This window comes from Rutidosis leptorrhynchoides, chromosome 1 (assembly GCF_046630445.1).
Source record: "Rutidosis leptorrhynchoides isolate AG116_Rl617_1_P2 chromosome 1, CSIRO_AGI_Rlap_v1, whole genome shotgun sequence".
NCBI lineage: Eukaryota > Viridiplantae > Streptophyta > Magnoliopsida > Asterales > Asteraceae > Rutidosis > Rutidosis leptorrhynchoides.
In genome coordinates, this window is record NC_092333.1 from 699,235,085 (window position 1) to 699,259,652 (window position 24,568).

Genomic DNA, 24,568 nt, shown 5'->3' on the forward strand with positions numbered 1-24,568 from the left:
GTATCTGCTGAAGTTATTATCGAATACCTTGCACCTGACTCTAAACTCTTGCAGACAAATTTTTTTCATCATTTTTCAATATTAGAAATTCTAAGATATCACCGTATCTTTCATTATAAATATCCTCGATATTTCTGAAGATATTTTCATAACTATTCTCATCTGAGATTAATTATCTCTTCGCGATGTCAGTATTACATCCGAAAGGAAAATGTTTTAGTTTCTAAATTCTGAAAAATTCGAATTTAAATTATGAATGTTTTTGAAGTAGTGTTGGAAATTGATGCATGAGTTAGTATAATATAATGACACTTGATCAATGTGATTATATTACAGTAAGTCATGCTGAGTTTCTAATGAAACGTGATGATTCACAAACCATAACGTCATCATGTGCCATGTTACACAACTCTTTCATTCTGCTTAACTTCTGAACATATCAAGAAAGTATATTCTTGATAGTTCTATTCTCAGTGACTCAGGTAACTTGACAAATCAAATTGTGCTATAATGTTCTTTCTTGTTTAGAACATTAAGTTCATTCTAAACTCCATACATACGAATTCTGGACCATTATTCATTTAACTTAAAGTCGGGAAGAGAAAACAAAATGATGGAACTCCAAAATATAAAGGAAACGAAGGGAGTGGATTTATAGTGAAATATCCGACAGAACAATCGAAGTAAATTATCGCATTTAACCAAAGAAGATCCTATTTCCTTAATTATCGAAGAACCAAATCTTATTACGAAGATTTTCTCTAAATCCCTTGAATTCCGGAAATCAACCGTGACTACGTCAAAAGTTAAATCTCTATCTCAATCTTTTGTGATAGCTTCACTCGTACGCTTCGAACAATCGAATTATTTTATCGGTATTACTCAATGATGATAAAATTCTATCTTATCAATTCATATTCATCATGAAAACATATTTATCGTTAACCATGACAACCACACACAAATTTCGGGACGAAATTTCTTTAACGGGTAGGTACTGTAACGACCCAGAAATTTCCGACTGAATTTAAACTTAATCTTTATATGTTTTGACACGATAAGCAAAGTCTGTATTGTTGAAATCTCAAAAACTTTGAACTGTGTTCATGTAATCAATTAACTTTTGACTATTCCCGTCGATTCACGAACAATTGTTTGTAAACAACTAAATATATATATGAATATATATATAATTATAAATGTAAGTATTGGAAGATATAAAATGTTATTAACTCATCAAAAATTAAATATGAAAAATATTATACAAAATAAGTTATTACTAAAATAAATCTATGTATAAATATAAATGATTTCTATAATAATTATCATATGTATATTGGAATAAATATAAAAGTTATAGATATTATATGTTGAAATTTATTTTTAATAAAAGAATATAACATGTCAAGTAAATATACATATATATAATACTTATATATATAAGAAAATTATATTTAATATGCAAAAACATGTTATTAAGATGTATAAATATTAAATATTCATCATATGTTATCATATGATATTGTATAATTATAATAAATGATATTAATATGTTAAACATAATTACAAGTTAAAAATATAATTATTATACTAATATTATTATTACTTTCATTATTAATATTAATAATAATATTAATGTTAATATTAAAATGAGTATTAGTTATATTATTATTTTCAATATACAATATATATATATATATATATATATATATATATATATATATATATATATATATATATATATATATATATATATAATTTGATAAAATTAAATTGATGTATTATTATGGTTATTAAAAATAACCATTTTCACTTAAAATTACTATCATTATTACTTTTATCATTTTATTATTATTATTAATATTATTTTGATATTATTATTAATATTATTATTAATATTATTATTAATCCTATTATTATTATTAGTAGTATTATTTTGATTATTAATAGTATTATTATTATTTATATTATTATTTCTATTAGTATTTTTATTAATTCTAATACTAATAAATGCATTATTATTATTAATGAATTTATACTGATTTATTATTAATATCCAATATTTATATAACAACATATACAAATTATTGAATTCAGTTACACATCAACATCCATTTTTATACTTTTCTGTTTTTTTTCTTACTTCACTATTGCTGATTGAGGAAGTTGTCGACCTTAGTACATGTTAATACAAATTTCGTGATTTACCAGTGAGCTATTTCAATTATCAGTTCACTCTATTATACACTGCAATTATCGAAGTAAAAAAATCCATAAAAATACAGAAAATAAAGTTTAAAACCCCTGTTCTTCAACTTTTTAGCCAAAACCCGATGATGAATCAAATTTCAAAATCCATTAATGCAGAGTTGTTAAGAATCCTTCACTTAAACTATCTGTAAAATATCAAATCCCAATTCATTATATCGACTTCGAATTTTCGAGTCAAAGTTTCGATTTTAAAAAGTCAAACTTTGTTCTTCAAACAAATTCGAGTTTTCTGTTAAGATTTGAGTTTAATTGATGATTTGGGAAGTTTATAGGAAGTAACTAGAACATATTTCATGTTATAATTTTTGTCAAAAACGTGCTCAAGAATTGAAATCAAAATTTCTTTTTTTTTCTTTGAAACAGCGACGGCTGCAGTTTTTATACTTATATTTTTTTTCTTTGTTTTGTTAATTCAATGAATCATAATTAGTAATTGTCTCAAACGAAATTTGATCTCCTAAATCAAACCGTAATTACTGATATGCTTATAAAAAGGGTGATGTCGAGTGGATTTAGAAAAAGAAGGAAGAATATGAAGTTAGAAAATATATGGGTTAAATGTAAACCGAGAGGGAATCAATTCAGAAAAAAAAAAATATGGTCCAATGGTTAAGGGTGTTTACGGGTGGGTGAGAGGTCGAGGGTTCGAGCCTACTTCGTGGCGTATTTTTTTAAAGCATGTTTCTACAAAGGTTGTACTCTATTTTTTTTGTTATTATTATTATTATTATTATTATTATTATTATTATTATTATTATTATTATTATTATTATTATTATTATTATTATTATTATTAATGTTATTGTTAAGTATTAGTATTATTAAGAATTATTAATTATCCTAATTATCGTTATTATTACTATTAGAATGAGTGTTAATATTATGATTGAGATTATTACTATGTAATTATTGTTACAACTAACATTAATATTACGAATACTAGTAATATTAATAGGTAATATTATTATTATCATTATTATTAGTAGTATTATCACATTAAAATTTGTAGTATTATCATTGCTAATGCTATTATTATTAGTATTATTATTATTGTATTATTATTGCTAGTAATATTATTATGATTCTAAGAATGTTAAACATGTTAATAACATAAAAATATAATAAAAGATGTTATGATAAAGATTATAAAATTAATTATAATTATATGAATACATGTAAATTATGATAATGATTACAAATTAATGTTAAAAGAAACCATAGTCATTAGATTACGAATTAAACACGAAAATTATGATTATCATGATCATGAATATAAAGGTTTTTATAATATGGTTAAGATTATAAATATAGAAATTTTGATATAAATCTTATTATGAAAATGATTAGAATTTTAACCAAATTATGATTTCGAGGAATTTCTAAAATTATTCTAACTATTATGATCATGGTTATTATAATTATAATACAATTTAGTATAATTATCATTATTAATATCAGTATTTTAGTAACATTATTATTATCACCTTTATCATTATTATTATAAAATATCATAATTATTACTAATATTAATAATATCATAATTAATAATTTCACAAACAAATGATCTTCATATAAAAATATATTTAATATACATAACTTAACTATATTAATATCTTTATTTATTTAAAATAGATGAAATGAATATATTTAAACAAATAATGAAACCTATAAATAATTAATATAAAAATGAAATCACTAATAAATATGTATATATTTGTTCGTTTACCATTATACATTTTAATATATATACAAATGATATAGGTTCGTGAATCCGAGGCTAACCCTGCATTGTTCAATATCGTCATATGTATTTTTTGTGATGACCCGGAAATTTCCGACCAAAATTTAAACTTAATCTTTATATGTTTCTGACACGATAAGCAAAGTCTGTAAGGTTGAGTCTCAAAAAGTTTGAACTTTTTCATAGATTCATTTAACCTCGACCAGTTTTGACGATTCACGAACAATTAATTGTAAATAGATATGTGTATGTGTGTGTGTGTGTGTGTGTATATATATATATATATATATATATATATATGGTAATTAGAAATATAATTAGAAATATTATATGTTGTTGTTACTAAAATTAATTATGTAAAATAAAATAAAAATAAGATATTATAATAATTATTATTTAAAATATATCTATATATATAAATAATGTATATTAAAAATAAATATTAAATTATTGTAATACCCGTTTGATGTACCAATTGATATTAAGCAAGTAAAAATTCAAACTTATGTAATTTTAAAATAAACGGTGATACTATTATGAGTTCAATAAATTTTAGGCTTATTAAAAATGTATTTAGGAACTATTGGTTAAATTTTAAAACTTTTTATATTTTACTTGGGGTTGGGGTTGAGAGTGAATAATTAATGTAATTTTTATTTAACAATTAATGATCAAATTTTATACCATAATGAACAAAATAAATAAATATAGTTAATTTAAAAATAGGGGATTTTTCTGAACACTTTTATTCGCCACTGAATAACAACGGCGTATGAAATAATAGTCCGTAAAAACTGTCGGTAGTATACAAACAACTAAAAGTCACGGGATTTAATATTATTGCTTACACACTGTACCTAATTGAGAGTGTAATGGATTAGTGTTTGGATTTTTGTTCTGATCACCCACTAACTATCTATTATATGTATTATAAATATACATATACATATATTCACATACAGACACCCATTTAAAAACATCCTTCCTTCTCCATTTTTGTGACTAAGATCACCAAACACTCTTCACCACTGTATCATCGCCTTCCACCTTTGAACACCCGGCAACCACCTCTACTCCATCACCTCAAACTCACTTGTTAACTATTAATGCTTCTGCTTTCTGTTTGAAAACCGAACACCACAACTACTTGTCATCATCGAATCATTATCACCTTCATCACCACTTCTGAACCACCACCCTCGCAACCATGAACAACTTTCTATTCTTTCTCTTTTTATCAAGCAATAACACTCTAAACCCCAACTCATGAGCCACCATAATAATCACCTTCTTCCCGATGGCCACCCATGTAAACCACCACTCAACCACCATCAAACACCCTTTTAATTCTGCGTAAACAGCAGCCTATGCTACAGCTGTTACTCACTGTTTTAGTAGAACCAACACCTATGATCACCATGGCCTGTCTCCTACTTCTTCTCCGAATTAGCTTGACAACAATCATCACCAAAAACCACCTTTCTATCTCTCCTCCTTCTCTCTTATTTTCTTCTTCGTGAAACAATACCACAAATCACCCCAACTATTTTTGCAGCTGCTACTCGTTATTTGTTTTCTTTTTTCTATCGTGAAAACCACAATCAACACCATAAAAATTCTGATGCATATGATGATAACGCGATTATGTTGATAAAGATGATACATAAAATAGTGAAAATGATGATGACGGGCATGGGTACGAGAGTGATGATGGATCACGATGAGATTCACGAATGATGATGGATGATTCGATGATGATATCATGATGATACAAGAACGCTGCAACTTGCCTTTTATTTTTTTTATTTCTTTTCTTTTCCCTTTGCTACTACAGCAGCAAACCAATCAGATTAAAGTTTTTGGGCCATGAAACCTGTTGGGCCGTGAAACTGGGTGTAGAACTTGGGTAGGGTAATTATATTACTGTTGGGCCGGATTGCAATGGGTGAATACGATGATGTTTCATAATGCTTGTGGTGAAGGTAATATAGATATTATGTATAGTGATAGTGAGATGTTATGAAATGATGATGATGTTTAAACTGTAGGATCTCAATTTATAATATTATGATGATAGTTGATAATGATTTTAGATGATGATACATAGAGGTAACGATGATGATGATAATTGGATATGATATTGATTATGATGATATAAATGTTATGATGATAATTAGGGAATAAGGTGAGGATGATTAAATAATTAGTTGTTGATAATTAGTGATACTAATTAATTAATAATAATTAGTTGCTTAGTGTGATAATAGTTTAAGATGTTATGTGATGAATGACAAGAAAATGTAATCAGGAAAATAAGCAGGTTAAATAAAATTAACCTTGGGATTTAATCAGATCAAAATGAAATAGAGAAGTGGGGTGGAGTGTTGTTAGTGTAACTAGGGGTCCCGAGTTCGAATCTTGGAGGCGACAGGTTATTTATTCATTTTTGACATAGCTGCTCATCATTTAAGACCCAACATCCACAAGCCCATCCAATTTTACATCCAAATGGGCTGCCTGATTTCGTTGGCCTGTTTAAATTCATGAAGAAGAAGAAGAAAACAGATATAAGAGTTAAATAAAAAAAATTAGGATCCTAAGTATTTGAGAAAAGTAACAGACAGATGGTTTGGGGTGTTTGCGTGGAACGAGAGGTCTTGGGTTCGAGCCCTGTCTGAAGCGTTATCTTTTTAGAAAAAGCTTGAAGGTAGTTTACTCACTTTAATTGTTATTTATTATTATTATTATTATTATTATTATTATTATTATTATTATTATTATTATTATTATTACTAATTATTAATATTATCATTATTGTTAGGAATAATATTACCCTTATTATGAGTATCATAATGACTCTTATCATTAAAATTAGTAGTACTATCATTAAGACTAATAATAGAATTATCATTAAACTTATTATTTTTTTATTTGAAAGTATCATTATTATTATTATCATATCATTTTTAAAAAAATTATCATTTTTTATTATTATTAGTATTATTATCTCTAATTTTTATACTATTATAATTATTGATTTTAAAAATGAAAAAGATTTATATATAAAAAGTATATTACATACTATATTTTTGTTAACTATAATAATAACTAAATTACATCTATTGTATAAATATATCTTAAAATATTATAAGTAATAATAACACATATATAAATATAAATATTAAATTGAATACATTATAATAAGTTACAATTTAATAATATATATATATATATATATATATATATATATATATATATATATATATATATATATATATATATATATATATATATATATATATATATATATATATATATATGTGGAACACATAATTTATATCACTAATAATTATATATGAATTTGTCCGATTACAAATATATGTGTTAATATATATAATTGTTATAGGTTCGTGAATCCGAGGCCAACCCTTCATTGTTCAGTATCGTCGTATGAATATTTTTACTACAAAATATTGTATTGTGAGTTTCATTTGCTCCCTTTTTAAATGCTTTTGCAATATATATTTTGGGACTGAGAATACATGCGCTGCTTTTATAAATATTTTACGAAATAGACACAAGTAATCGAAACTACATTCTATGGCTGAATTATTAAACCGAATATGCCCCTTTTTAGTCTGGTAATCTAAGAATTAGGGAACAGACACCCTAATTGACGCGAATCCTAAAGATAGATCTATTGGGCCCAACAAGCCCCATCCAAATTACCGGATGCTTTAGTACTTCTAATTTATCATGTCCAAAGGGAGTCCCGGAATGATGGGGATATTCTATATGCATCTTGTTAAGGTCGGTTACCAGGTGTTCACCATATGAATGATATTTATCTCTATGCAGTTTGCGAAATGCCTGATATGAGAATAATGTTTATGAAAATATGAAATCTTGTGGTCTATTAAAAATGATGGAAATGAATATTGATAATAAACTAATGAACTCATCAACCTTTTGGTTGACACTTTAAAGCATGTTTATTCTCAGGTATGAAAGAAATCTTCCGCTGTGCATTTGCTCATATTAGAGATATTACTTGGAGTCATTCATGACATATTTCAAAAGACGTTGCATTCGAGTCGTCGAGTTCATCAATATTATTACTAAGTCAATTATAGTTGGATATATTATGAAATGGTATGCATGCCATCAACTGTCGATGAAATGAAAGTTTGTCTTTTAAAAACGAATGCAATGTTTGTAAAATGTATCATATAGAGGTCAAGTACCTCGCGATGTAACCAAATGTAATATATTCGTCCAGATGGATTAGGACGGGTCACGACATGTGGTATCAGAGCGGTGGTCTTAGCGAACTAGATCTTGCATTAGTGTGTCTAACTGATAGTTGTTTAGATGCATTAGTGAGTCTGGACTTCGACCGTGTCTGCATGTCAAAAGTTTTGCTTATCATTTAGTGTCGAAAATCATCTACTTATCATCCTTAGGAAATTACCTGCTTATCATTCTTAGTCTAGACACTTCTTATTGTATTTATTGCATGAATAGTGTAGAGATAAAATTCATATCTTAGCGTGTCTGCTAATCCATATCTTAGCGTATCTGTTACTGTAGACTTTGTCTGACATGTTTCCTTAATTTCCTCCGTAATCTACGGGATCTTCTGTACTATACATAGATATTCTATGTAATTAGAATATCATTCGATATCCGAAAATCATTTCATAAAATCCTTTACCTAACCGTGCAAGATGAATTCCGCAATCAGTTCAAGTTCGTCGGATTCCGATAACTATTCCGATATGGATTTTCACTCGAGCTCCGAAAGCAGTGTAACCGGAATGGATCAACCGATTAGCCATCATCTATTCTGGATGAATTGGGGCTGGGTTCGTAGCCTCCTCAATTATTGGAGACAAGAAGAATGTGATCCTTTTCATCCATCACATTGCCCTCTTGGCGAAGAACCTGAAGCACTTACCGGCGAACCTGTCCGAAACACCATTTTCTCTCTCATTTCTAGAGTATCTCGTCACGATTATATACTATACCAAATTCTAGATCATATTTATCCGCTCGTCCGAACCGAAAATCACCCCAGTGTAATAGAAGAAGTCAACGAGCTTCGTGCTCGGGTAGTGGCTTTGGAGAATATGGTGCAAAGGTTACAAACACTAACAGCAGCACCAGCAGCATAACCAGTACCACCGTCACCAACGCCAACAGTGCCATTACCACCACCAACAACAACCGCATCGTAAACCACAACTTCACAAACTGTCACACGAACATCAACGTCATACGCACCATAGATACCAAGGAGTACCAACAACAATGAACGATGAAGTATTAATTCATAACTTCATTGAAGAAATATTCTTCGAAGAATATGTGGTTTCTAAAAGTTTTATAGATTATTTATTCTAGCTCAAACCGAAAATCAAATGAGTTTAATATCAAATTGACTCATTAAATCCATAATTACATCTGAAGAAAATATATATGTATATATATTTTCATAAAGATTGTAATTGAAAATTCTTTCGTACAAACTGTTAACGATGAAAATATTTTAACGGGTAGGTAATACCCGAGGAATATTTAGATTTCACATTAATAAGTTACATTGTACATTCTTCGAATCTGATTCAACAGTCATTTACTATCCTACTTACATCCACAGATATACGTATCCGTTCACCGCAGAATAATCATTTTCACTCAATTTCATATTGGATTTTGACTTATCAGAATCCAACAAGTGGCATAATGAAGAAAACATTGGACAAAATAAAATTTGTTAGAAACAAACGAATTAACTATGAGAAATTCTATTAAGAATCCATGCTAACAAAATCCTAGCTAACTATTCCTAGCTAACTGTTAATTCCTTATTATATTTATTTATCGCAGTTTAATTATCGCAATTTATATTCTCGCAATTTTATTTATCGTTATTTAAATACTGTTATTTACGAATTTTAAATATCGGGACACGTATACAATTTTTGACATATCATATCGACACATCTATATATATTATTTGGAATAACCATAGAAACTCTATATGCAGTAATGATCGAGTTAGCTATACATGGTTGAGGTTGATTCTATAATAATATATATACTTTGAGTTGTGATCGAGTCTGAGACATGTATACAATGGATCACGATACGTATTAATTAATTCGATATTATATATTAAACTATATATGAATTATTGAATTACTAATTGTGGACTGCTAACTGTGGACTGCCAACATTGGACAATTAAAATGAAATAAAATATTGATTATAACATATGAAACTAAACATTTCTTCAAGTTTGTCACTTGATTTCATCTTAAACCTCATTTGTATCTTGACGATCACAACCTGCGTTCAAACCTTTCATGATTCTTGAAAACACCTCAATCGAGAGGATGAACCAACCGCACTTCATCTACGGAAGAAAAGATTGATGCATATAGTTATGCACTTGAAAAACTCTCGAAAACTGAGTAAACGTTTAACACATATCTGTGCTAGCTCTTTAGGCATTGTTATTATCGAAAATAAAATCGAAAATCTTTTTCAAATTAGCTAATTTTGTCACAGCTCCAGCAAATCAACTTCGACTTTTCGTTCGAAACAACCTTATTATAACCTTGATATATATGCGTGCTCTTTTATTGTTACCGGGGAACCTTTTATATTCCACCATATTACCATCAGCGTTTAATCATCTAAAAACACAATTCTCCTGAAACCACCTCAGATTGATAACCGATAATTCAGATATCGTAGCATTAAATGCAGAGGAAACAGAAAAAAATTGTAGATGGTCTAAACGGCTAAAAGTTTGATGATAAAGAAAGGAGTGTTGGGAACGCTCGATAGAAAATTTGGTACTGAAAAACAGATTGAGCAAACCATGAAGGAGACCAAGGACAAATACAAGGACTATACACTATATTCAAAGAATCCAGGTAATTCTGGATCCGTTGAAATCTTTAGAGAATATCTTGCTCCGAAGTCATGTTAAAATCTTGCGGAAAATTTTTCTTCATCAACCTTCGAACTTGGAAATTCCAAAATATCATCATAAATATCTTCGATATTTCTGAGGATATTTTCATAAATATTCTCGTCCGAAATTATATACCTCTTCGTGCTTCATGTGTTTAATTATATTGGAAAACTTCTGTAAAAATTAAGTTTAATTTATGAATGAATTATGGAGAAATGTAAAGAAATTGATGCATGAATTAGTATAATATAATGACACTTGATCACCGTGATTATATTACAATAAGTCATGCTGAGTTTCTAATAGTACGTGATGATTCACAGATCATACCGTCATCATGTGCCAGGTTACATAACTCTTGTATTCTATTTAACCTCAAAATATCAAGAAAATATTTTCTTGATGATTCGGTCTTTTTCGGATATTCTGGTAATTTGACAAATCAAATCGAGCTACTACCTTTTCTTTCTACTTTGCATATTATGATAATACGAAAACTTCATACCTACGAATTCTGGACCATTACTCGTTTTACTAGAGGTCGAGAAGAGAATAAAAAGGCAAAGAGCTCCAAAATATAATAGAAAATATAAAGTCCAATAACAACACGGAGATTACAAACTGTGGATATTAATACGAATAGCAATATAAAGACACAGTATAATTAAAAATAGTATCACCCCAAGGTAATAGTAGAAGTAAATGGATTCTTCTGGTGGAAGATTGAAAAGAAGGATGATAGAAATGATAATTAGAAAAATATCAAGGATTAGAACTGGATTAAACATTTTCACAATCTTTTGGATGTATGAACTAAGGAATGGTGAGAATAATGGAACGGAAGAGTTTAATTTATAATGGAAATATCAGACAGAGTAATCAAGGAGGATCACCGCATTTAATTAAAGAGATCTTAATTTCCTTATTCACCGAAGAATCAAATCTCTTAGATTTCGAAGATTTTCTTTAAAACCCTTGAATTCCGGAATTCAACCATGACTAGTGGAAAGTTATGATGAAACTTGTCTATCTCATTTCACTCTTTTGTGATAACTTCACTCATACGCTTCGAATAATCAAATTGTTTTATCTGTATTACTCAATAATGATAAAACTCTATTTATCAACTCATATGCGTCATGAAAATATTTTTATTGTTAGCCATGACCACCTCACTCAAATTTCGGGACGAAATTTCTTTAACGGATAGGTACTGTGATGACCCGGAAATTTCTGACCAAAATTTAAACTTAATCTTTATATGTTTCCGACACGATAAGCAAAGTCTGTAAGGTTGAGTTTCAAAAAGTTTGAACTGTTTCATAGATTCATTTAACCTCGACCAGTTCCGACGATTCATGAACAATTAATTGTAAATAGATATCTGTGTGTGTGTGTGTATATATATATATATATGTATAAATGGTAATTAGAAATATTATATGTTGTTGTTACTAAAATTAATTATGTAAAATAAAATAAAAATAGGATAATATAATAATTATTATTTAAAATATATCTATATATATAAATAATGTATATTAAAAATAAATATTAAATGATTGTAATACTCGTTTGATCTACCAATTGATATTAAGCAAGTAAAAATTCAAACTAATGTAATTTTAAAATAAACAGTGATACGAAAATGAGTTCAATAAATTTTAGACTTATTAAAAATGTATTTAGGAACTATTGGTTAAATTTTAAAACTTTTTATATTTTACTTGGGGTTGGGGTTGGGAGTGAATAATTAATGATCAAATTTTATACCATAATGAACAAAATAAATAAATATAGTTAATTTAAAAATAGGGGATTTTTCTGAACACTTTTATTCGCCACTGAGTAACAACGGTGTACAAAATAATAGTCCGTGAAAACTGTCGGTAGTATACAAACAACTAAAAGTCACAGGATTTAATATTATTGCTTACACACTGTACCTAATTGAGAGTGTAATTGATTAGTGTTTGGATTTTTGTTCTGATCACCCACTAACTATCTATTATATGTATTATAAATATACATATACATATATTCACATACAGACACCCATTTAAAAACATCCTTCCTTCTCCATTTTTGTGACTAAGATCACCAAACACTCTTCACCACTGTATCACCGCCTTCCACCTTTGAACACCCGGCAACCACCTCCACTCAATCACCTCAAACTCACTTGTTAACTATTAATGCTTCTGCTTTCCATTTGAAAACCGAACACCACAACTACTTGTCATCATCGAACCATTATCAACTTCATCACCACTTCTGAACCACCACCCTCGCAACCATGAACAACTTTCTATTCTTTCTCTTTTTATCAAGCAATAACACTCTAAACCACAACTCAAGAGCCACCATAATAATCACCTTCTTCCCGATGGCCACCCATGTAAACCACTACTCAACCACCATTAAACACCCTTTTGATTCTGCGTGAACAGCAGCCTATGCTGCAGCTGTTACTCGTTGTTTTAGTAGAACCAACACCTACGATCACCATGGCCTGTCTCCTACTTCTTCTCCGAATTATCTTGAAAACAATCATCACCAAAAACCGCCTTTCTCTCTCTCTCCTCCTTCTCTCTTATTTTCTTCTTCGTGAAACAACACCACAAATCACCCCAACTATTTTTACAGCTGCTACTCGTTATTTGTTTTCTGTTTTCTATCGCTAAAACCACAATCAACACCATAAAAATTCTGCTGCATATGATGATAACGCGATTATGTTGATAAAGATGATACATAAAATAATGAAAATGATGATGACGGGTACGGGTACGAGAGTGATGATGGATCACGATGAGATTCATGAATGATGATGGATGATTCGATGATGATATCATGATGACACAGGAACGCTGCAACTTGCCTTTTATTTAATTTTTTTTTTCTTTTCCCTTCGCTACTACAGCAGCAAACCAATCAGATTAAAGTTTTTGGGCCATGAAACCTGTTGGGCCGTCAAACTGGGTGTAGAACTTGGGCCGGGTAATTATATTACTGTTGGGCCGGATTGCAATGGGTGAATACGATGATGTTTCATAATGCTTGTGGTGAAGGTAATATAGATATTATGTATAGTGATAGTGAGATGTTATGAAATGATGATGATGTTTAAACTGTAGGATCTCAATTTATAATATTATGATGATAGTTGATAATGATTTTAGATGATGATACATAGAGATAACGATGATGATGATAATTGGATATGATATTGATTATGATGATATAAATGTTATGATGATAATTTGGGAATAAGGTGAGGATGATTAAATAATTAGTTGTTGATAATTAGTGATAATAATTAATTAATAATAATTAGTTGCTTAGGGTGATAATAGTTTCAGATGTTATGTGATGAATGACAGGAAAATGTAATCAGGAAAATAAGCAGGTTAAATAAAATTAACCTTGGGATTTAATCAGATCAAAACGAAATAGAGAAGTGGGGTGGAGTGTTGTTAGTGTAACTAGGGGTCCTGAGTTCGAATCTTGGAGGCGACAGGTTATTTATTCATTTTTGACATAGCTGCTCATCATTTAAGGCCCAACATCCATAAGCCCATCCAATTTTACATCCAAATGGGCTGCCTGATTTCGTTGGCCTATTTAAATTTATGAAGAAGAAGAAGAAGCAAACATATATACGAGTTAAATAAAAAAAATTAGGATGCTAAGTATTTGAGAAAAGTAACAGACAGATGGTTTGGGGTGTTTGCGTGGAACGAGAGGTCTTGGGTTCGAGCCCTGTCTGAAGCGTTATCTTTTTAGAAAAAGCTTGAAGGTAGTTTACTCACTTTAATTGTTATTTATTATTATTATTATTATTATTATTATTATTATTATTATTATTATTATTATTATTATTATTATTATTATTATTATTATTAATATTATCATTATTGTTAGGAATAATATTACCCTTATTATGATTATCATAATGACTCTTATCATTAAAATTACTAGTATTATCATTAAGACTAATAATAGAATTATCATTAAACTTATTATTTTTTTATTTAAAAGTATCATTATTATTATTATCATATCATTTTTATAAAAATTATCATTTTTTATTATTATTAGTATTATTATCTCTAATTTTAGTACTATTATAAATATTGATTTTAAAAACGAAAAAGATTTATATATAAAAAGTATATTACATACTATATTTTTGTTAACTATAATAATAACTAAATTACATCTAGTGTATAAATATATCTTAAAATATTATAAGTAATAATAACACATATATAAATATAAATATTAAATTGAATACATTATAATAAGTTACAATTATATATATATATATATATATATATATATATATATATATATATATATATATATATATATATATATATATATATATATATATATATATATATATATATATATATATATATGGAACACATAATTTATATCACTAATAATTATATGTGAATTTGTCCGATTACAAATATATGTGTTAATATATATAATTGTTATAGGTTCGTGAATCCGAGGCCAACCCTGCATTGTTCAGTATAGTCGTATGAATATTTTTACTACAAAATATTGTATTGTGAGTTTAATTTACTCCCTTTTTAAATGCATTTGCAATATATATTTTTGGGACTGAGAATACATGTGCTGCTTTTATAAATATTTTACGAAATAGACACAAGTAATCGAAACTACATTCTATGGCTGGATTATTAAACCGAATATGCCCCTTTTTAGTCTGGTAATCTAAGAATTAGGGAACAGATACCCTAATTGACGCGAATCCTAAAGATAGATCTATTGGGCCCAACAAGCCCCATCCAAAGTACCAGATGCTTTAGTACTTCGAATTTATCATGTCCGAAGGGAGTCCCGGAATGATGGGGATATTCTATATGCATCTTGTTAAGGTCGGTTACCAGGTGTTCACCATATGAATGATTTTTATCTCTATGAAGTTTGCGAAATGCCTGATATGAGAATAATGTTTATGAAAATATGAAATCTTGTGGTCTATTAAAAATGATGGAAATGAATATTGATGATAAACTAATGAACTCACCAACCTTTTGGTTGACACTTTAAAGCATTTTTATTCTCAGTTATGAAAGAAATCTTCCGCTGTGCATTTGCTCATATTAGAGATATTACTTGGAGTCATTCATGACATATTTCAAAAGACGTTGCATTCGAGTCGTCGAGTTCATCAAGATTATTACTAAGTCAATTATAGTTGGATATATTATGAAATGGTATGCATGCCGTCAACTGTCGATGAAATGAAAGTTTGTCTTTTAAAAGCAAATGCAATGTTTAAAAATTGTATCATATAGAGGTCAAGTACCTCGCGATGTAACCAAATGTAATGTATTCGTCCAGATGGATTAGGACGGGTCACGACAATTTTACTACAAAATACAGTATTGTGAGTTTCATTACTCCCTTTTAAATGCTTTTGCAATATATATTTTTGAGACTGAGAATACATGCGCTTTTATAAATGTTTGACGAAATAGGCACAATTAATTGAAACTACATTCTATAGTTGAATGATCGAAGCCGAATATGCCCCTTTTGCTTGGTAGCCTAAGAATTAGTAAACCGATCTACTAATTGACGTGAATCCTAAAGATAGATCTATTGGGCCTAACAAACCCCATCCAAAGTACCGGATGCTTTAGTACTTCGAATTCGTTTTTATCATGTCCGATGGATGTCCCGGAATGATAGGGGATATTCTTATATGCATCTTGTTAATGTCGGTTACCAGGTGTTCAATCCATATGAATGATTTTTATGCATGGGACATATATTTATGAGAAATGAAAAATGAAAATCTTGTGGTCTATTAAAATGATGGAAATGAATGTTTATGATAAACTAATTAACTCATCAAACTTTTGGTTGACACTTGAAAGAATGTTTATTCTCAGGTTTGAAAGAAATCTTCCGACGTGCATTTGCACATTTTAGAAGTATTACTTGGAGTCATTCATGACAGATTTCAAAAGACGTTGCATTCGAGTCGTTGAGTTCATCAAAATTATTACTAAGTCATTTATAGTTTGGATATATTATAAAATGGTATGCATGCCGTCAACTTTCGATGTAAAGAAAGTTTGTCTTTTGAAAAATGAATGCAATATTTGTAAAATGTATCATATAGAGGTCAAGTACCTCGCGATGTAACCAAATGTAATGTATTCGTCTTTATGGATTAGGACGAGTAGCTTCAGAACAGCCAGGGGTGGCAGATGGCATGCTCAATAATTGGTACGCTATGATGGGTGGCGACAAAGTAAGAAGGCCTTTTGAACCTTCTGTGACATCCTTGAAGTTCATAAGAGAAATCATTATCCATCCGCTACCCGCCATACTAACAACACCTTTAACTTTAAGCATGTACGAAGGCAACACTAATCCGGAGGACTTCATGCCGCAGTATGAGCATGCCGTCAAGACCCAACATTTGGATGACGCAGCGAAATGCCACATGTTTCCGGGACAGCTTTAAGCCGTTGCGCGGAAATGGTTCGCAAAGTTTCCGGCTTTGGGCATTACTAGATTTATCGACTTGAGGACAAAGCTCCTACATCGATTCCAAAACTTTAAGCGTACCAAGTTGACACACTTGGATGCACATGGTATCAGAATGGGACCACGCGAGTCGCTGTCAAACATTACGACAAGGTTTACATCAGAATGCCAGAAGATCCCCAATCTCCCGGAATTGCAACAGATATAAACATATATTATGGGGATTTTTCAAATCCGCCACTTATCTTTGGTTAAGGCCATGAGGAGAAAGCTACCCAGGACGTTCTCTGACGACGTATGATACGTGATAGAACCGGGTCGGGTCATGTTGTGTGAGGTTCACTGTAATACATGCTAGTTTTTGTTAATTTCATCTGGATCTATCGAAATTCTTACGGAAAGTGATATGACAGTTAATTATGTTACCTTCCATATTTCTTCTCGATGAGATCTATTTTAGTTTGTTAAAAATAGCAAGATTCCTAATTAATATATACAACGTAAACATTAAATTAAATTAATTAATATTAAGTGTAAAATATTTTTAGAAAAAATTACGCCGGTAGTACCTGCGGTTTGTACACTTTTTCATCGTTACACCTAAACTTTTATTTTTGCATGGTTGATACCTGAGGTTTGATTGAATACCGTTTTTGGTACCTTATACTAACAGCTGTGAATTCTGTTAGCTTAAACCCTCACATGTGCCGCGCATGTGAGGGTAAATTCGTCCATTAATAATGTATTATCTCTTTAAAACACCACGACGACTCATCAGTTATAATTCGATGGAATCCCCAAATATTTATAAACCCTAATCGCTTAAACCCTAATCACAATCACATCAGTCTTCGAGTTTCAGTTAAATTAAACATCCAGTTCATCATAATGGTTGATTGCTTTTGTGGAAGAGCAGCTCTTATTCGTTGTTCATGGACTGCTTCGAATTATAGTCCTTGGATATATGGAGCTTCTTTGCAACGGCCAAGGTTCGTACCAGATATCGTCTTTTTCTTATGTTGTATACTTTATTTGTGGATCTAGTGGAATCTGCTTAACTGAAATTACTCTTTGATTTCAGGATCTAAAATTTGGACTGAACATTTCGTGAACGAGATGGCACTAACGGTGGACCGCAAAACGAATAAAGATGAGAGTAATTTTGTTTCTTTGGCAGCAAAGTTATTCGAGACAAAAGGTGTTAAGTTACAAAGGATCGATGAAGCTGGGTTTGGTATACAAATTGATGAAGCTAATGATAATGTAACGTCGTTAAAGAACAGCCCCAGGTTTGCGTTTTGGTCTTCTGATACGCGTTCTGATCTAGTTCAAACTAGACTTGAAAGTTTAGGTTTGTGGATTATAGATGCTAAATCCCATTGCATGGCTGTTATATGTCACCCATCATAACATTTAGTCTTAATTTATTTTTTCTTTTATAAAGTTTTGTGATCAGGCTCGTCATTTGTAAAACCAGAATCGATACAGATAGATTTATCCAGTTTTGTAACAGTTATACACATAACAATGTCTTGTAATTGAGATCTCAGGTGTTTATATGATAAACAAGGAGAATACTTGGTTAGATTGTTTACTTATACTTGGTTAATTTTGCCGAAAATGTGTTTATACGTGGAGAATGATTGGTGTACTTGAAGTAGTTTAATTTTGCCGGAAAATATGGATGTTCGCCGGAGTATGATGGACATAGAACAATTCCTTTTGCATCGGAAGAAAATGAAATTCATAAAGGTAGGCTGTAGTTGATTAAGACCGATGATTAAGTTTGTATATTTTATTATTATGGACGTATGGTATTTTTACTAGGGAAACAATTAGTTGAAGAGACGAAAATACCCTCACATGCGTTGCACATGTGAGGGCTTAATGGTTTACAATAAACAGCTGTTACCATGGGGTGCCAATGGTGATACTTAATCAAACCTCAGTTATCAACCGTGCAAAAATAAAAGTTTAGGTGTAACGATGCAAAAGTGTACAAATCACAGGTACTACTGGCGTAATTTTTTCATATTTTTATATAAAAAAAAGTGTAAAATAATTTTATATAAAAATATTTCAATTTAAACAAATATGGTATAACTGATGTAATATGATATGAAGATTTATTATTACATAACAAAACTGAGGATTGCAGTTGTACTTGAGTGGTAGTGGCCTGCTTCTAACACACTTGAGGTCAGGAGTTCGACTCCACTCTAGGGCAACAATTAATGCAATTCTATCCCTGCCATGTAAGGATCCATCCATGGCACCTTTCCCACATTGTGTTGGGGGGTAAATGGGAGGAGGTTTTACTTGGCCGTGCCCTTGGATCGGTTCAAGGTTTCCTCCCGGGCAGCGATAGGGGGCGGGTTAATATCACTGCATCGGCATAATTAAAACGGGAGATGATCGCAACGGGTGATTAAGTCCCCTCGGTTGATCCCAAATTCGCTGTTTAAAAAAAAAAAATTACATAACAAAACTGTTACTGTAATCACTCAATAGTCAATCAATATATCAATTAATAACCAATCATCAATCAATCAATATATATATAAAATAAAAAAATAAAAAATATACCTCTGCGCGACTTAAAACGCACTCATAAAAACTTAAAAAGTTAAAAAAAAAAAAAAAAACGGGTGCAAAATAAAACTAGTAGATCGCATCTCGAACACACGGACCTTCATCCAAGTTCATTCATTTCGTACCCTCTGCTATCTCTCTGATTATTATTTCAATCTTCATTTAAACCCTAACGACTTAGGGTTTCTCCGGCTATATCATTCCGTTCAGATCTATAAATGGTACATTTCTCAACTTTGTTTTTTACTCTAAATATGTATGTAACAGTTAATTCTTACATTTGTATAGGCCTATGCGTACTGAAGTATAATGAACTAAGTTTTATTACTAATTTTACTCAATCTTCAAGATTAATTACCTATCTGTTGCTACTGCATGCTACTGTATGTATCATTATCATCAATTTAGTTAGATCTGTTCAGTTCAGATCTAACAATCAATTATTAACTGTAGTTAGACAACAAACAGAGGTATATGGTAGGTTTTATTTTTATATTTGTCTATATAATATGGTATGTGTTCGTTTTGAACTTGTAGATTCAGTTATTAACTGTAATCACACAACAAACAGAGGAACGTACTAATATTGATTGATCTGATTGAGCTGATGAAATAGTTTTGTTAATTTATTATAGTTTTAGCTTTAACTGATTAATCATTAATACTTGTTATTGATGGGGAGGACTAATTATCGATTTTATGCCTTGTAGGTTTTGTGATAGTTGCGACTGCATCGGTGAATTAGGTTGAGCGGTCCGGTAGAGATCTGTTTCGTGTTTCTCTAAGTCGATGGCTATGTCATTGATCTCAAGAGGGACTTATTGGATTCTTTTCACTTATGTCATTCTTGTTTCGCATATTTGCAATGGGTTTTATTTACCCGGAAGTTACATGCATACATATTCAACACATGATGAAATATACGCCAAAGTTAATTCGTTGACGTCTATTGAGACCGAGCTACCCTTTAGTTATTACAGTCTACCGTACTGCACACCTTCTGGTGGTGTAAAGAAAAGTGCAGAGAATCTAGGGGAATTACTTATGGGTGATCAAATCGATAACTCTCCTTATCGGTTTCGAATGAATGTCAATGAGTCTGTTTTCTTATGCACAACACGCCCGTTAAGTGAGCATGAGGTTAAGCTTTTAAAACAGAGAACTCGTGATTTGTATCAAGTTAATATGATGTTAGATAACTTGCCTGCTATGAGATATGCTAACCAGAATGGAATGAAAGTTCAATGGACCGGGTTCCCTGTTGGATACTCACGTCCCAAAAGTGATGAAGATTATATTATTAATCACTTGAAGTTTAAGGTGTTTATACATGAGTATGAAGGTACAGGTGTGCAGATACTTGGTACAGGTGAAGAAGGTATGGGTGTAATCGAATCAGCTGATGATCAGAAAAAGGCTTCGGGTTATGAAATAGTTGGATTCGAGGTTTACCCGTGTAGTGTTAAATATGAACCTGAAAAAATGGAAAAACTTCATCAATATGATGAAGTACCATCTGTAAACTGCCCGCTTGAACTTGAAAAATCTCAAGTTATTAGGGAACAGGAAAGAATCTCTTTTACATATGAAGTTGAATTTGTGAAAAGTGATATTAAATGGCCGTCTCGTTGGGACTCGTATCTCAAAATGGACGGTGCACGTGTCCACTGGTTCTCAATACTTAACTCGCTAATGGTGATTTTCTTTTTAGCTGGTATCGTTTTTGTTATCTTTTTGAGAACTGTAAGAAGAGATCTCACACGATATGAAGAACTTGATAAAGAATCTCAAGCACAAATGAACGAGGAGCTTTCGGGATGGAAACTTGTCGTCGGTGACGTGTTTCGTGAACCTAATAACGCGAAACTGTTATGTATAATGATAGGAGACGGGGTCCAGATAACAGGAATGGCGGTTGTGACAATCGTTTTTGCTGCTTTAGGGTTTATGTCTCCCGCTTCACGTGGTATGCTTTTAACGGGGATGATAATTCTTTATCTGTTTTTAGGAACCGGGGCGGGATACGCGGGCGTATATTTATGGCGGGTCATTAAAGGAACATCTGAAGGTTGGAGATCGGTCTCTTGGTTGATTGCATGTTTCTTCCCGGGGGTCGTTTTTGTCATTTTAACCGCTTTAAATTTCCTTCTATGGGGGAATAATAGCTCTGGTGCAATTCCAATTTCTTTATACTTCATACTTTTATCACTTTGGTTCTGCATCTCAGTCCCACTCACTTTATTAGGAGGATATTTAGGGACCCGAGCTGGAACCGTAACGTACCCGGTTCGAACCAACCAGATTGCAAGGGAGATTCCATCTCGAAAATACCCTTCATGGCTACTAGTTCTTGGTGCTGGTACCCTTCCATTCGGAACCCTTTTTATCGAACTGTTTTTCATCCTTTCTAGTATCTGGCTCGGAAGATTCTATTATGTGTTTGGTTTTTTGCTTGTTGTGTTTCTATTGTTGGTCATAGTTTGTGCTGAAGTTTCTGTTGTGTTGACTTACATGCATTTGTGCGTTGAAGACTGGCAGTGGTGGTGGAAAGCGTTTTATGCATCTGGGTCGGTTTCTCTTTATGTGTTCTTGTATTCGATAAATTATTTGGTGTTTGAACTGCAGAGTTTGAGTGGGCCGGTATCTGCTATACTTTATCTTGGTTATTCGCTCATCATTGCAGTTGCTATCATGTTGTCTACTGGTACAATCGGGTTCATCACATCGTTCTTCTTCGTTCACTATCTTTTTTCCTCAGTTAAGATTGATTAGAACACCATTGCTCAGTTAACCGTTTGGAGCGAAATGGTTCCTCATTAATCTTACAAAGACTCACACCTAGTGGTTTTCACTTGTTAAAGGTTAGAGATTTCAGAATCCATTATATGTATCTTGTTTGTTTTCAGCCACTGTATGATTCAACATTTTCAACAATACAAATTCTTATTTTTGTTTTCTTTATTATTATTATATATGTTAATATGTTAATATGTTAATATGTTAATGTTATGTTATATATGGCAGACTTAAAGGTTATGTTGCTGCCTCTGCTTTATTATTGCTAGATTCTTTCTTTGAAAACATTCAAAACACATTTATTAACCCAATTACTTTGTCTTAAACTCATAATTAAGCAAGATTTTGTTATAAAACGTACTATAGATAGATCATTGGATAATTACTTGGACAGATTTAATATATCAATTGCAGGTGGATTTCAACATGGTATTGCAAAAGTAATAACCAATAAAGAAGACAACTAAAATTAACAAATATATAAACCTTTTCTTGCAAATGATTGTAAATACGCATATTGTGACAGTTTGGTTGTTAACCACCGCAACATCCGCCACAACCGCCGCCACAACCACCTCCACCACCACCACATCCACCGCCGCATGCACTATCACCGCAACCACCGGCGCCATATGTAGGGCCGCCACAACCACCACCTCCGCCAACGCCACCACCAGAGCCTATTATAACAACACCATTAGAATTAGTATTCGCCGTAGAATTAGTATTCGCCGTTGAATTAGCATTCCCCATCTTGACAGGCGTGCCCTTGCTAGTTGCAATTAACCAAATAGTCAACAGAATCATGATGAAGATCCACACAAAAGCTACGAACATAAGCAAAGTTACAGTATACATAAGGAAAAAAAATAGTAGTCCAAGATTTGAAACTTATAAATGCTCTATAAACTTACTATTCAATTCGCCAGTTCAATTTCTGGTAAGCAACCGGAATATGAACACTTATTTTACATCATTGGATCTATAATTGTATTAACAGGCATTATAAATACTGAGAATATGAATTGACACATATATAAATAAAAATAAATGTTAATTTTGATTACTACAATTGTTTTCGAGTCGTGATCAGTTGATTGATACTTTTAACTGAAGGAATCTCGCTTCAATTACTTGTGTGGATTTCTAATAATTTTGATATACAATATACAATACAAATAGTTAACATTTGTATGGGTTGAAATAGCTAGAACACTTTCAATAAAAACAAAGTAACGTTGATTTTATAGAAATTTACATAAGGATACGACGAATTATAACTTGTATTTTTATTATTACTAGTCCGGGTCCGGCCCGCGCGATTCGGCGGGGCTTTCGGCCTGGCGTATTCATATTTAACGCAGTTTTATTTACAGAAGGGAAAACGGCCCATATGTTATACGTCGTTGTTGGTGTCGTCGTCTTTAGTGTTTTTTAAAATCTGTCCGTTTCGAATGTAGTTAGTTTCGTTTTGTTGATAAAATTATTTCGAGCCTAATGGTGCTGGCGGTGAAATTTAACTCGCGGCGAGCGGGAAGATACGGGCTGTCGTTGTGTTTAGCGTTTTTTAAAAAGTGTCCGTTTCGAACGTAGTTAGTTTTGTTTTGTTCGTAAAAATATTTCGAGTTTAACGGAGTGCTTGG

The 24,568-nt window shown here is 31.1% G+C and overlaps 1 protein-coding gene across 1 annotated transcript; it reads left to right on the forward strand.

Annotated features, from left to right (window-relative positions):
- Window positions 1-20,220: 20,220 nt before the first annotated feature.
- Window positions 20,221-23,090, forward strand: LOC139886133 (transmembrane 9 superfamily member 12-like). The gene is made up of 2 exons (XM_071869875.1): window positions 20,221-20,350; window positions 20,840-23,090. Exon 2 carries the CDS (start codon window positions 20,919-20,921, stop codon window positions 22,899-22,901), a length of 1,983 nt encoding a protein of 660 aa, XP_071725976.1. The 5' UTR covers window positions 20,221-20,350; window positions 20,840-20,918; the 3' UTR covers window positions 22,902-23,090.
- Window positions 23,091-24,568: the final 1,478 nt, after the last annotated feature.